Source organism: Peromyscus californicus, unplaced genomic scaffold (assembly GCF_007827085.1).
Source record: "Peromyscus californicus insignis strain IS unplaced genomic scaffold, ASM782708v3 Scaffold_6__1_contigs__length_162567912, whole genome shotgun sequence".
NCBI lineage: Eukaryota > Metazoa > Chordata > Mammalia > Rodentia > Cricetidae > Peromyscus > Peromyscus californicus.
This window is the reverse complement of record NW_026294584.1, coordinates 6,583,343-6,599,971: the sequence shown is the minus strand read 5'-3', so window position 1 is coordinate 6,599,971 and position 16,629 is coordinate 6,583,343. Positions and strand designations below refer to the sequence as shown.

The window sequence follows — 16,629 nt, the reverse complement described above, 5'->3', positions numbered from 1 at the left end:
TAGTCTCACATTTAAGCAGTTGGTTATACTAAAGATATAAGTAGCACTGTGGAAATATTATTATCATAGAAGAAAGGATTATAATTTTATTTTTGCTCTTTTGGTAAATCTTTCCGTAAAATCATGGAATTATAGTACCAACCCACTCTGTTTAACATTTCTTGTTCACTATTCCAGAGCTCCGAGAAACCAAGACCTCTGAGTATTTCAGTCTGTCCCACCACCAGTTAGACTACAGAATATTACTAATGGATGAAGATCAAGACCGCATATATGTGGGGAGCAAAGACCACATCCTGTCCTTGAACATCAACAACATCAGTCAAGAACCTCTGAGTGTAAGTTTGCCATTTTCATGAGGGAAATCTTGACATTATATAGGTAGTCAAAGAATTCATACAATGAAAATAATATATATTGGATAGAAAAACAGAAAATACTGGAAACACACACACAAGTTACTTTTTACTTCACTGCTGAAAAATTTATTTAGTCTAATTCCTCCTATTTGGTTTCAAAAGTTTTAAAAATTAGTTACTGAACAACTGAACAGGATTTGTTAAAGGAAAAACTGATTGGATGAACAAAAAGTAAATTATATAATAACATAATAGCCCAATACTTGAATTCAGAAGGTAAAAGTAGAATTTTGAAAATCAAACATAGTAACACCTTAAAGGTAAATCAGGTAGTCAAAAGCAAATGAAACTCTGAAAATGAACAAAAAAACCTCCCTGTATACTCATCTATTGAAAAGAAAAAGAAGTGAGTGGGGAAGTTTACCATGAAAATCCTGGTTAGAAAAGTAAGATAAACCATGTCTTCTATATGTAATCCACAGAGTATGAGGAATACGGTTATTAGCTGCATGGATATTTGAATAATCATAACCTATATGTATCATTCTTCTTTTACAGTAAGAAAGCAAAATTGCGCATCAATGGAGTAAAAGAGCAAAGCTGTGTTAAGGATATGTTTATTATAAGCAGTACACTTTACATTATTATATTAAAGGCTGACAATTCAAAATCTATTCTTTTCTGCCCTAAGTGACCCAAACCAGCAGTGACTTAGAGTGCCAGCAGTGCTTCAGGGAGACTGGTTTCATTTAATGTGTTACGTTGTTGAGGTACATGGAGGCCCAGTTTAAGTAAATCTCAGTCTGGCAGTGGTGTTTACCAAAGATAATATCCAACTAAGATAGACACATAAACACAATTCATAATGAAATAAATAGGTGCTAAGAGTGTAAGTCCAAAGGACAAAATGTGTGTTGCATTCTGTACATTTATCTTTATAATGACTTTTAAATACACAATTATAAATCTGTGTGTGTTACTGAACAACTGAACAGGATTTGTTAAAGGAAAAACTGATTGGATGAACAAAAAGTGAATTATATAATAACACAATAGCCCAATACTTGAATTCAGAAGGTAAAAGTAGAATTTTGAAAAACAAAGATAGTAACGCCTTAAAGGTAAATCAGGTAGTCAAAAGCAAATGAAGACTACTGGGTTGCTGTGTACCTGAATGAGATGATACAAACTTCATTTTTCTTCCTGAGCAGGTCTTCTGGCCAGCATCTACAATCAAAGTTGAAGAATGCAAAATGGCCGGCAAAGACCCGACAGTAAGTAGTTGAAGAGCATACACACACCCACCACATGCGAACACACACTGTGCATATGTACACAGCACATACATGAAAAATGCACCCATTCCCACACGCATTCATACCACACACACACACACACACACACACACACACACACACACACACACACATACACACCCACCACATACAAACACACACTGTGCATATGTACACAGCACCCTACTTACATACATCACATACATGAAAAATGCACCCATCCCCACACGCATTCATAACACACACACACACACGCACACACACACCACATACAAACACACGATGCATATACACATAGCATCCTACTTACACACATCACATACATACAAACGGACCCCCCCCCCCCACACACACACACACACAGACAAATGCACCAATTACTTAGTCAGGTGTATGTGGCCTGAGAGCAGACTGGGATTAGTGGTGTTAGAGATCCTTGGCAGGACAGGTATATGTGATGGATTGGAATTCTCTGACCATATGTAACTTTAGAATTCCTGACTGGTTAAACTTTCCTGCCTTGCTTTTATTATTTAATACAGACACTTTTCATGATTGATTTCACCAATAAACCTTGTTCCAAGTGACTCCGACCTACAGAATTCTCAGCAGGCTGCTAAAATAACGATAATGTGAGTGTCTGGAGTAACTCCCAGATACCATGGGAACGATTCCTAAAATTCTGGTTGAAAAAATAGTCATGAGCCTGCACATTCCAGATAAATAAGTCAACAGTGATGAACAGCACATTTGTTAATTAAAATAATCTCAAACCACAATCAAAACAGATAAACAAATAGACAAATGTGAAGTACAACACTTTTGCAAGTTGGAGTCCCTTACATGGACTTCAGTGGAAAGAGTCAAGCAAGGAACCTGCACTGGTTTCTGTGAATGACTTTCCGTTATTGACACTAAATAATTCTTTAATATTACATAAGAAATGCATGGAGCTGATTTTTGATGAACACAATCATGCATACATATCAATCATTTTTTGCCTCAAATCATGAAAAATATCATAATGGAACTAAATATCAAAACTGTGCACTGTCACAAGTAATTTAGTAAAAGAGTCCTCTGTTCACTTGTCTTGCTTTCAATTATTCATTTGATAAAGAGCATTCAACACCAATTGCATATACAGTGTAATTCTAGTTACTAAGATATAATTTGTGTAAACACAGACTTAATTTTGCTTTTCTTAACCATACTTATTTAAAAAAATTAACCTGCTTTAAGTGAGCAAGAAAATAGATTTAAATTAAGGAATGCAATAGAAACATGGTTATTGTGTAGAAAATCTAGTATGTTTCTACATATGCATCCAGGTTTGAGGAGATCATATGAAGTAGTAGCCTCAACTTTGTGTTCAGAAAAAATTTGACTGAGCACATTTCAGTAGAAACAAGAGGTCTGAAAAGATTAATGTCCATATAGAACCTTGAGAATAAGTGATCTGGAGAGGCACTGGGACAAGTTAGTCATGGAGAGACTAATCCATTATAAAGGAAATTTTTCAGTATGACTGAATCTCAAGACAGTCTCAGATATAAACTTCCACACACACTGGGGAAAGTCATGGCAACAGAAAACTGTAGAGCATCAGTTTCAACCTGTGGGTCATGATCCCTTTGGAGGATCAACAACCATTTCACAAGGGTCACCTAAGACCACTGGAAAACATAGATATTCACATTACGATTTATAACAGTTGCAAAATTATGGTTATGAGGTAGTAATGTGAATAGTTTTATGGTTGGGTTCACTACAACATGCAGAACTGTATTAAAAGGTCACAGCATTAGGAAGGTTAAGAACCACTCACTGTTCTAGAGGGAAAGATCTCTGTGCATTATTCCACAAGTGTTCTTGGAAGCCATTACCAGGAGTGACTCAGTTCTCAGTCTTACATTTTCAATTTTATATTTCATCCAGTTAACAGAACTTAAAAGGGGGAAAAGAAACATGACAAAGCATAATTACAATCTAAAGGAAATTTAGAGGTGGAAATCCAGAAAAAAATCTACATTTTGATTCCAGGGAAAAAACATGGGGTATAGTGCTGTGGAAAATGATGGTTTCCTTAGACTGTTCTTTCAATAATTGGGCATGAATTTCACAATTCTCCTTCATCTCCTAATGAAGACATTTCCCACTGATGCATGTCTGATGATGTCTTGCTTTTTCCCACAATAATACCCATGGCGATGAGTTTCCTGATGCTTTGTTCAGGAAGGTTTGCATTTCTAATTCACAGCAATTGCTACAAGGAGAGTATGCAGCCTGTAGATATGTTTGCATACTCACTTTCCAAAACGTGAGCCTGGTGCTTCTACAGTGTCCAGCCAAGTCACTTGACTTCCCTGTCCCTTTGGTGAAATAGAAACCTATTGTTATTTGCCTTGTGATAATTAAAACTTATTGGATAAAAACTTCAATACATGCTTACATTTCCCCATAATGTTATTTTGCTCTGATATCAACCATGGGCATTGTTAATTCTTCTGTATGGTCAATAGTTACACACTTGAGAAGTCATCCATGAAGAGATCTGTTCTATGCATTTTTATTACTAAGTGGGACAGATTTTGCTTTTCCAGATAAAAATGTTGAGTTCTGGGAAATAATAATTTATGAAATTCTTTCAACTACCTACTCTATCTGTGTAGAAGAGACTACCTAACAAATACGTTTCTGTCCTACGTGTGCAGCCCTTACAGAGACCTCCGGTTAATCTGACTTTAGGAGAAAGGGCCAGTGGGAACAAACCAATGAGAAATGGATCTTTGAACATTCTATAAACAATATATTTTATTTTACTTTTCATTGATACCAAGTGTTTGCACATGTCTTCACACTATTGAAGTAGTTGCCACTCAATAACATAACATTTCACTTTTTAAAACATAGGAACTGACTACTTTTTATTAGGTCTTTGCGAACTTCACACGTTCTGATTGTATTCATCCTCCTCCCACAACTCTTCCCCCAATTCACACCTGTTGACTTTTTAAAGTTGTCTAAACCAGTGACTGTGAAGAACATAGATGTCATGAGGTGAAGGCAGTATGTGTAAGTGGCTTTCCAGTACACTAGAATGATGAGACGTATATGTAACAGTTACGAGACACAGTATTCAAACTTAGTGGAACAAACCAGGTTCTGTCCTACGTGTTCCATTCTAATCTTGAAAGCTACGCAGCTGTGCCAGCTAGAAGTTGAAAACAGCCATAATTTAAAGATTAAGAAACTGAACGAGTAAGGAGAATAAGAAGCTTGTCCCGAGTTTTACAGTTGTGAGTGGGAAGGCCTTTGTCTGGTAGAGGACAGAGTCCCAGATCCTGACATTGCATGTCCCCTAGGAGAGCAGTAGGGTTACAAGACACAAGGCAAAGGACAACAGTGGAACTGGGATGCTTTGCAAAGCTTGTTGTGATAGTTTTGGCAGAAACCATATTAGCCAGATCTGTTAACATTATCCCGAGTTTTATATCGATAGGAAGATTCACATAAGTTTAACCTTCTTTTTTTTCCATCTTTTTGGTTTTTGCTGCATCTGAGTATTAACTACTTTGGAGTTTTGGCTTTCAAGTCATCTTTTGAGCCTTTCTGGTCATGATACACTAGCTACTTCTCTGAGAATTCCTTCCCACCAGTCCTGGGCTTGCTGCTCCTCCTGTGTGTGCTCCTACCACTTATTTCACCGATTCTTAATCGTGTGTCTCTCTGCACTAATTGGAAATGCTGTGTGGCAAATGTCATTATCCACTATGACCAGATTTGTATCTAGAAACTTCATCAAATTTAAACAAGTTCTGAATTAATAGCAAGGAAAGCAATTAAGCAAGGGAATCTGTTCAGAGTTTATTAGGCACGGCAATGTGACATGGAAGATGATGAGTTTGCTAAGGCTCTTAGATTAACAATGTCTATAGCAACTATTTCAGAAAAAAAACATCTTGTTATTCTTTTTCCTTTAAATATATTTATCTTCTCTTAAGTAAAACAGAAAGTGGTATTAGAAATCCAATTATAACAACAGAAAGAAACCAGAATTTGTATTTCAGAAATTTCATGTGTAAATGAAATCTACAACAAATTGTAAGTAAACTTATTTTTTAATGAGGGTATAGGAATGTAGCTCAGTTCATGAATGCATGCCTAGCATGTAAACCGTCCTTTGTGTCCAGTCCCAACACCATGTAAGCACAGCATGGTGGCACCCACCCTTAATCTCTGCCCTTTCATCAGAGGCACAAAGCTATCATCAGCAAAGGAGCTACCTGAGGCCTGCCAATCCTATAGGAGACACTTTCCCAAGACAAGGAGCAGGAGAGTCAAATCTAGTAGCATTTTAAATGTTATACCAGATAATAACTATTTTCTACAATAATTATTTTTATTGAGAATAAATTACCATGTTGGAAATATAGCAATGTTTTTCTGCTCAATTAAAGAGGACACAGCTATTTTATTTTAATATTTTAACTGACAGAAGTTAACTTTATAAAGCATTGAGATAGGTATATTTAAATGTATAATTTGGAGACAGTGGGCACAGTGCTTGAATTGCCGCAGCATAGATGATGGCCTTCTCATTGGTTAAGGATGGAAGTGATACTTTTCATTACCTGGCAAGAACCAGGATCACATAACTGGCATTATGATCTGGCTCTTAAATACCACTTCCAAGCTAATGTTGGGATGGCTCACTCTTCGTTTTTTGTGGCACTATTTTGAAGGTTATGATGCTTTTAGGTGGTGGGCCCACCTGACATAATAGGTCACTAGAAACTTGCCTTTGAAAATTCTACCCATCTTTGGTTCTAGACTTCTCTGCTTCTTGGTCCTTGCTGTATGAACACTTGAGTTTACAAGCTCCCACAATCACAAAGCCACTCTTCCATGCTTTCCAAATCATGATGGGCTGAAATCCAGATATACATCCCACAATGTTTTGGGAGTTTGGAGAGTCTCTTGGACAACCGTGGCCAACAACTCATGCAGATAGGGGAGTGCTCTTGAGATCACAACCCTAGCCAAAGAACACATCACATGATTATCAAATACCAAATGGCCATCCTGAAAACATGTACATACAAGTAAACACAAACACACACACACACACACACACACACACACACACACACACACACACTCACATGCACACACACACATTCATAATAACAATTAAAGAAAAAAAGTTCATGAATTTGAAAGATAGTGAAGGTAGAGGTGTATCGGAAGGATTGAAGGGAAAAAGGGGGAAGGAGGAAATAATGTAATCATAGTCTCAAAAAAGTTAAAAAGGCATCTTTGGTATTTATTCTACTAAAGTCCCCAATACCAAATCTTTTACACTTTAGTATTATGAACAGGACCAGTACTAACCTGGGAAAGACAGATGGCCTACCTACAGCTTTATTAATATATTGCTCAAAACAAATGTTATTACTGTCCCTTTACTGATGCAAAATTTGAATCACAGAAAACCTATATAGCTGACTTAATAACATCCAGCAAAGCTGAAGCCCAGGTTTGAATCCCAGTCACTGGCTCTGTGAAGTGCATATTTGCTTATTCCTTATCCCCATCAGCATCTCTCCTGCCTTTGAAGACAATGGCAGTAGCATGATGACAGACCAACTCCAGTCGCCTCCTGTTTCATGATGCGGCACTCCGTATTACACTCACCACTCTAGGACTTTCACTAAGAGGAAAAAGAAGAATCCCACCGACTCATGTGCTTGTGTTTCTTTCTCTTTTTATTTAATTTTAATTATATGGATGTGTGTAGATCAGTGTGTGATTATGTGTACGTGAGTTGTGAGCTACCCCGTGCGGGTGCTGGGAACCAAACTCAAGTCTTCTGGAAAAGCCATGGCACTGTCTCCCCAGCTCCATGACTTTGTTTGCTGATTATATAATTTTCATTTGGAAAATTCTTTATTTATGCATCTTTATTGTCAAGATTATTCTGCAAGACCCAGATGAAATTATACTTCTGCTCAAGCATTATACTGAGTTCATGTATGAATGTGTTCATGTGTGTATGTATTAGTATACATAGTACCCTATGATGACTTCATGGATCCTATCACAGCTTGATACATATGTTCCCCTCCTTTCTTTGAAAGGAGAAAGTTGTCCAGGCACTCAGGTGTTGCCAACCTCAGACACTGTGCCTTAGCAAACATTTGTTGCAAGGAATTTACCCAACAGTTTAGATCAGAAATGATAAGGTCAGAAAGCGATGCTCTGCAATGGAAAAGCAGAACTCAAAGATAATGGTGGGCAGTGACGAACTCGACTGTTCAGCTTCACTTTTGTGTTCTGTGGAGGAAGAGGTGGGAGGTGTACTGAGTATGGCAGGGTAGGAATTTGTCTGCTGATAGTCAAAATGCTAGAGGAAATCTAGACAGTGGTAGTGGCTGAAGTTTCTGTCTGAGGTAAGAAACTGTATCCCTATTGGAGATCAACTTCCTTATTACTAAATTGAAATTCAGCTACTTAATTTGAAACATTGCTGTGAGAGTTAAGGATATATATATATATATATATATATATATATATATATATATATATATATATATATATGTGTGTGTGTGTGTGTGTGTGTGTGTGTGTGTGTGTGTGTGTGTGTGTGTGTATGGAGAAGCCTGAAAAATCTTACTAACATAAAAATACTATTTGTATAAGTATTCATTACTGGAAAGTGTGGATTCTTAATGCATGGGTATATGATAATGTACAGCAAACTATGGATTAATTATTACACATGTGGTTGGAAATCTTCCTTATAGAGTAGTTACCTGTGTGAATATAGGCAAATTAAAAACAACAAGAGCCTCTATGGTTTATTTTTCTGAAGGGGACTGAGTTTCAAAAAGACAAAATTAATAAATTCATGTGAAGTCATTAAGAATCATACACTGAGTATTCAACATGTATCAGTTATAAAGTTAAACTGAGCATCTTAGGAGGTATGAATGGTCAAATATATAAAATAGTTATTTGTATGTCTTCTATCACATAAAGAACAAAAATATTATCCATAATAAATAGGTATTTGAAGATATTTGAAATGATAGTTTTATCTCCAATATGAAAATATGTAACATGTTGACTTTTTCCTTATTTCCTAATTATTACTACAGCAATAATTTATCAGAGTAAATTGTCTACAGAGCCCAAGATAAGGCAGATGTAACCTTTATTTCTGAATTTGCATTGAATTCATGTTTTATCAGAAGGTAATTAGTACATAATTCCAGAATGGTTGATCAAAATTGAGAAAAAAAGTAAGTGTGGGTCTGTTTGCTCACAAATCTCGGGAAAGACATGTTGCATACACACCACCCTTCAGTTCTGCAGTTTCTCCGAGATATTATGTTATCACTTCTAGCTATAATTAATCTCCAGGTACCTCTAAAAACACAACACTGTATATTTAACAACGATCATTAAAATAAAGTGTATAGTCTAGACTTTAAGGATTAATTTGACATTAGAATTAAAGATTGATTAACAATGCATAGTAGAAACATCTGCTTAAAACTCCCATCACAAAAAGAAATATACATTTGCTGACAAGTAAAAATGAATATCAACAAAAATGATGGAATATATAAAATAATATAAATGTTTAAATAAAATTTAACTCCTATTTTTGCATTTTGTTTTATTCTACTTTGTAATAACATAAATACTAGATATGCAACATACCTAGAAGCCATGAAAAAGAAAAGTGTATTATAGACTATCAAAGGAGACACTACTGTTAAATTTGATATAGTTTATTGCTTTTATTAGACAAATTACACCTCAAATGATAAATTTATTTTCAATAAAATTCCTTGAGAGAAAAATGACTTCGTAAGGAGACATCATTCTCTCTCAGGCTTGATTAATTTATAATCAGCAGAAGTAATGAGCATGCCAGCAGTGGAGTTTGGGGACGATTAACTCGGCCACAGAGAACTTACAAACTCCTGCAAGGTCACAGTTAATTTAGAAGTACAGCAATGACACCCTGGCCTCTTTAGTTTTACTGGAGCCAGGTGAAAAACAGGTTTGGGAAAAATGAAAAACAAATTTGGTGGGGAACCTGGGTAGAGAGTACGACTCCACCATTCTTCACAGAAACAGCAGCTATTCAGATATTCTAAGATGACTTTCATCTCTCAGTTGGATAGACTAGCCCTGGTTACCATGGTGAACTGACGATAACATGGAATGTAATGAGCACAACTTCACTTCAAACATTTCTGTATAGTGTGTGTGTGTGTGTGTGTGTGTGTGTGTGTGTGTGTGTGTGTGTGTTTGTGTGTGTGTGTGTGATATTTTAAAGAAAACTAGTGGTATGTCTATTGCTTTTTGCATTTATATTTCTTTGTTTTTATTGTGTGTATGTACAACTTGTGTGAGCACATGCATACACAAGTAGGGGTCTGAGAATAAGTTTTCAGAGGTATTATCTCTTTGAACTGTGGGTTCTGGGGATGAAACAGTCTCCAGGCTTGGTAACAATCAACTTTAACCATTGATCCACTGTGCTGGCTGGACTCTGTATGCCTGCACTTCTGATCAATCACATCAAAGATTAGGCTTGCAAAACAAGCTCTAAAATTTGGGCCATAAAAACTTATACAGGATTGGCTTGGATGATAGCTGAACAGTTAAAGTACTTTTGATGCAAGCAGCAAGTGTGAGCACCAGCGCTCAAACCCAGAGAAGCCATGTGAATGCTAGGCTGCATGGTCTTTAAGCCTGGCCACCTGCTATTTTAGTGCTCAGATGGTAGACATGAACCTCCCAGATGATCGAGCTAGCTTATCCATATCAGTGAATTCTGATTTCTATTGCGGGGCTTTGCCTCTGTAAATAATGTGGAGACTGATGTCCGAAGACTCCTGACATCAATATCAAGTCTCCATACACAAGCACATGTGTGTGGACATGCATAAACACAAACACAAGCCCACATATACACATGAAAATTAACAACAAAAACTCAAACAGCATATGAAACATTTCCATATGAGAAAAAAATAATTTGAATTGATACACGAGGTAGGCTGCTTGTTCCCAAGATAGATGAATGGAATAAACCAAGTTGTTCTCTTACTGTATCTTCAATGATGTCTCTTCACAATAACAGTGAAAAGTTAGAAAGAAAATGTGCAGAGGAACATGTCTAAATCGGATGTATGGATGTGTTGAGAGCATTTTCATGAGGTTTTAGAGTTACAAGAGATTAAATAGAAACAGCAATGTTTGTCCAATCCGAACTCTGTAAGAATAAAGGTTTTGTCTGTTCTGTTCACTGAAAACGCCCAGAGTTCTGAAATCACCCGGCTTATGTTTGGCAAATCTCAGTTGAGGCCCTCTTTCTGGAACAATGTTGTAAGTATTGCTGAACAGCTGGATTTTTTCTGATGCCCAGTCTCAATATTTGATTTCCTATTTCTATAAGTTAATTGAGTGTTTCCAGATGGCATTTACAAGTTGTACAGGGTTTCTCCAAGATACGGACAAGGGCAGATGTCACTTCCTTGTCACCTCCCACATGACGTCTCAGGGTAGTAGAGCTGCTGGAGGTGGCGTTAGGACATGGTCTCACTGTTACTTCCTTTTGCCAGCACGGCTGTGGGAATTTCGTCCGTGTTATTCAGGCCTTCAACCGTACTCACCTGTATGTCTGCGGCAGCGGAGCTTTCAGCCCAGTGTGCACATACTTGAACAGGGGAAGGAGATCTGAGGTAAGTCTGACCGGTTCTCTTTGTCCATTCGGGTGTTAGTGTCTGAAATTTGATGGTATTTTAGAGTTACAAACTTGGGACTGCAATAACTGTAAAATATTTTCATGTTTTTATAAACACATGAATATATTTCATTTTGATTTTGTCTACCAAGGCAAGCTAAATTACACTCTTTTCACTTTCAAATTAAACATATGTTTACTTGTTTCTAAACATACAAGTTGTAAAATGAAGGAAAACTGCAAATTTATAATTATATTAAATGTAAAGCACTGAAGTATAGAAATACTGTTTACGCTTACTTTCATAAATATGTATTTATTCTTACTTAGGTTTTAATTTCAATACACCATATATACTTTAAGATGTGTTTAAAGCAGGCTATGAAATACTTTGTTGAAAAATAACTTTATAAATTGACGAACCATGCTTTCATTTAAACTACCATTACCCTATGCTAGTTCATTCTCACCTTACTCTTTTATTGCTTGAAGTGATGTGAGTTGTTATGGTATGGTGTTTGCTGAACACTAGTCAAACAGTCAGCACTATGTAGTCAAACATAAGGCTGACTGGGTTGTAAATGTGCTATCAAGGACTGCCCTGGTATCTCAGCATAGCTGCTGACGCTCGTGCTGTGCAGAAAACCTAAGAAGCCTTCCCCGTTTTTCTTTCTTTCAATCACCTGCATCATTTCACCTAATATGGTTATTTTAGAAACTGAATTATTTGAAACTACTTTTAGTTCATTATTTAACTTAAATTTAGAAAGTCTAGTTCTTAAGTCATGTCTTTATTGGCTTTTAAAGATGAGAATTATGGGGAAAATCCATAAATATCGATATAAATATTCTTTATAAAGTTTTCTTCAGTAAGAACCAATGTACTTTACTGCTAATGTAGTTGGACAAAGATTCCTCTATACTCCATTTTGTTGAATTGCATTTTATACATATAATTTATATATACACATATATAGATGAATAAAAAGACATTAAATATTAACTAAATACTTATAATTGGACCTCAGGTTTTTTTCTTTTTTCTAAATGAGGCTCAAAATGCTGCTGAAATATTAACATACTTAAGGGAAAGTTAGGCATTTGGGGAGAATGCTGTCAGATGAACTGAACTGAGCATTAGGACCACACACCTATGATCAACTGATTAAATAAACTCATGCTGTAGACATCTGGAATCTGCCAGACACTATCCTGAAGTCCACACAGCCACTGTGCAGGTCAACAATAACAAGACAGATTTCAAATAAAATCCCTTTCCCATTTTAAGTTACCCACTAATTTCCTCAAACCTCAATCAGGAAGTCTTTCTAAAAATTATCCCCTTTGGAAAACTAGCATGACCTAATTATGATCACCTTGGGAAACTGAAAACACACTAGTTTCACTTCAAAAGATGTCTTTCACAGCCAGACAGCATTCCCATTATTTCAGTCTTTTACGTAACATGTGGGCATCTTAGCAAATAATTCAAGTATGAAGGCATTACAATTTGTAATGTTTATCTTTGTCTTGATAATCAATCTAGTTCAAAGATTTTAAACACGACATTATTTTAGACATCCTCAGCATATAAAACACAATGTAAATGTTCCCATCCCCTTTAGTCAGATACAAAGGACCCCCTATCGTGAAATGCCAGTGCAGTGCAAATGTGTTGTTTTGAGAGAATACTCTACTTTTATCCCTAAATTTGTACTTTGTAATGACCAGAGCATAGGACTTTTGCTGACATCCTACAACTATGTTAAGCCATAGCCTTTTCCTAAATTTAAAAGCAAATTAAATGTGAGCCAGTTGAGTTGGCATAGTTTTTAATGCTTGATTTTGAGACATTGTCTCATTTTCAACCACCTACCTTCATAGAAATTCATTGGTTCTAGGAGAATATTTCATGTCTGAGCATTGCGCACCTTTTTGAAGCCTGACCACGCTTCCATTAACATGCGAGTGTGGGTGAATGCACTAGCAGAGCATTGCAATACTGGTCATCTGAAAAGCAAAACTTATGAAACTGAAATCCGACCTCTTCTCTTCTGTACCCTATCTTCCATCTGCTAACTTCTGTTCTGGGTAAAGCACAGAGTGACATCAGTAAAGCACGATTCCCAGTGATGAAGACACCATCAGGAAAATGCGCTTGGGTAGTGTTGCTGTAACCTCTGGAAAGGTTGGCAAAACTATCTGCTATTGGTTACAAGGGCTGCTTCTATATCACCTTTCCACACAAATCCATGATGTTTAAGCCCTGATCCACCACTCATCATCAGATGCCTTTACCATTGACTGGTCATCATCCTCACAGATGACAGTGAACATCCCAGGTGTCCACATGATTCCTGTGCTTCTCAAAGCAAATCCCCCATGGTTATTCCATTCCAACAGCCTTTCATAGCTTTGTTTTGTTGTCAATAAATTATCTGATCAAGAGCCACCTATCTCCTGTTTCATTTGGTCCATCCTCTGTCTCTGCATTCCCTTTGATTTCCATTTTAAGAGAATTGTTCCTTTACCTTAAAATTATGTTAGTTCTGTAAGTTTTCATGTTTGTCTTGCTATTCAGATGATTAGCTTTTCCTAACAGCTTTCACTCCCATCTTCCAGGACTTTATTAAACATTTTAAACATAACTTTTACTTCCACACAGTAGCTCACACTAATGAACGACCGCATTGATGCTCAACTTTCTGTTTTTGTCATTGTGACTCCATGAGTAAACGGATGTCAGCGATCGTGCGCCTCCAGCATCATTCATTCTGCTCAAGTTTGAGTTGGTTATTCAAGACCTTTGGGTTTCGATGGGAAATTTCAGTTCATTTTTCCTAATTCAGCAAAATGCATCATTGAAATTTTGATTTTTGATTTTGTTGAATTTGCAGTCCATGTTCAGATATAAAGCCGTTTAAACAATGTTAATTCTGATAGTTGATGAGCACATGAGATCTTTCCATTCTCTAGTGTCTTTGTCAAATTCTTTCCCCAGTATCCCAGACTTCATTGTAGAGGTTGTTCAACTCCAGGGTTAAGCTTATCCCTCAGGTGTGTTTTACGCTTTTGTGAATGGGATATTTCTCCTAATTTCTTTCTCAGTAAGTTTGCTATTTGTGTTTAGAAATAATACTGGTGAGGACATGACGAAAATGTAGTCCTACTCACTACTGATGGGAGTGTAAACTTGTATGACCACTTCGAGAGATCAACATGGAGGTTTCTCAAAGTACTAAAAGTAGAGCTACCTATGACTCAGCTATTCCACTTCTGGATATATAGCCAGAGGACTCTGTCTTAGTTTCTTTTCTGTCGCTGTGAAAAAAAAATACTCTACCAAAACAACTTAATAGAGAAAGGGTTTAGTTAGCTTTTAGTTCAGGTTATAGTCCATTGTGGTAGGGAAATCATACCAGCAGTACCTTGAAGCAGCTATTGAGGTTAAGTTTGAAATCAAAGGAAGAGACACAAATGCTACATGTTTTATCTCACATGCAGATCATAGAGTTTAAACTTTATATGCATTGGGAGCCAATGGGTCTTGAAAATGAAAATGGATTATGAGAGGGGAGAGAGACATGGATGGTAATGGAATACCTGAGAAAAGAAAGCAGGAGGGGAAGAGAGTGCCCCATGGCTGAGGGGCATGGGAACAGGTGAATGGAGTCAAAGTAGGGTTGACAAAGTATGTACTGAAGTGCCATAATAAAACTCATTCAAAAGTTACTAAAATTGAAACTATTGAATCTAATATTGTAAAGTTGCAAGGAAAAAGATAAAAAAGAAGAAGGAAGAATGATGATCTGGGGAAAAATAGGGCTGAGTTCTTAGGAAATTAGTTGGAGTCTTATTTCTGCTTGAAATAGATTATTAATATTTTTCACCACATGTTTCCAGTGTTGACTATAACTAGACTATAATTAAGACCACGTAGAGAAGAGGAGGCTGAGTAACAGAGAAGTGGGCCAGTTGAGAACACCTGGTACCTATTTTCATCAATTCCTCCAGTGCCAACACTGGCTTATCTAGGGAAATCTGTTCCTGGCTCTAGGACTGCAACCAAGATTATTAAATTTTCTTGTTTTCCTTCGTCTTTATAATTATTTTCTTTGGAAAGCAGATGTGCTAGGTGTCAGGAGGCTGAATTTTGGATTCTGTTTTGAACTCCACTTAGCTATGATTGCCTTGGTAATATACTCCACTACATCAGACTTATCTATCAAAACCAGACTACTTTTATTTTTTTAAGTGTGACTTTTCTTCTCTATTGAGTTACAGCCATTTCTCACTGGTATCTAGACTCTGATTGCCACCAGACAAATTCTCTTATGTTGTAATTGCTTTCACTATGACCAGTGAGATCACAGGTCACATGATTGTCAACTAGTACCCAGACCTTTCAATACTAAGATATACTTACATGATTTTCCCCTTCCTCTTCTCCCTGATATTCCTCCCATGTCCACCTCTGCTACTACCTCTCAAATTTATGGACCTCTTTTCTTTAACTTATTGTTATTTATCTAACAATATTTATCTTATTGTTATTACATACACATATAAATGAAGAGACACAGACATGCAGCTTGCTGGGTCCCTTCAGTGTTGTTTGCGTGTACATGTTTCAAGGGCTTCCTACTTGGTATTAGATAAGCAATCTGAAGATCTCATGCCAGGGAAAAACAAGTTCTTCCTCTCTCAGTAGCTGTAAATCACTTGTAGTTCTTCATTTAAGGTGAGGCCTATGAAATTTATCCTATATACATTGGAATGTCAGCTGTTGTTGCAAATTTTCATATATTGTTAGGCAGTTATGTTGGAGATATTTGATGGGTAAAGCTTGTCTATCATAGCAAGGAGTCACAATAACATAGAAGAGCTCCCAGTCTTCTGGCCCTTACAATCTTTCTGCTCCCTCTTCCTTTCTATTCATTCAGGAGTTATATTGTTGGTCTATGATATGTAGGTCTGTATTGTAGGCCATGATCAGTTCTCTGTGTTTTGTGACTAGTTGTGACTTTCTGTAATGATCTTCTACTGCAAACAGTTGCTTCTTTGATGAGGGGTGAGCACTACATTTGTCCATGGGCGTAAGGATAAGTACTTAGAATGCAGATAGGAATTATACTGGGTTAGGAAAGTGGTGGTCATGGGCTCTCCTCTAAAAGCCATGACCACACTAGCCATGTGTAGTTGTCTATGC

General features: G+C 36.7%; 1 protein-coding gene across 1 annotated transcript in view; it reads left to right on the top strand.

The window, feature by feature from the left end:
* The window catches only part of Sema3c (semaphorin 3C), a 155,876-nt gene that overhangs the window by 75,900 nt on the left and 63,347 nt on the right, over nucleotides 1-16,629 (top strand). Inside the window, exons 3-5 of the mRNA XM_052720997.1 lie at nucleotides 178-338; nucleotides 1,571-1,633; nucleotides 11,299-11,418. Coding sequence (XP_052576957.1) covers nucleotides 178-338; nucleotides 1,571-1,633; nucleotides 11,299-11,418 — 344 coding nt within the window. The remainder of the gene's footprint in view (nucleotides 1-177; nucleotides 339-1,570; nucleotides 1,634-11,298; nucleotides 11,419-16,629) is intronic.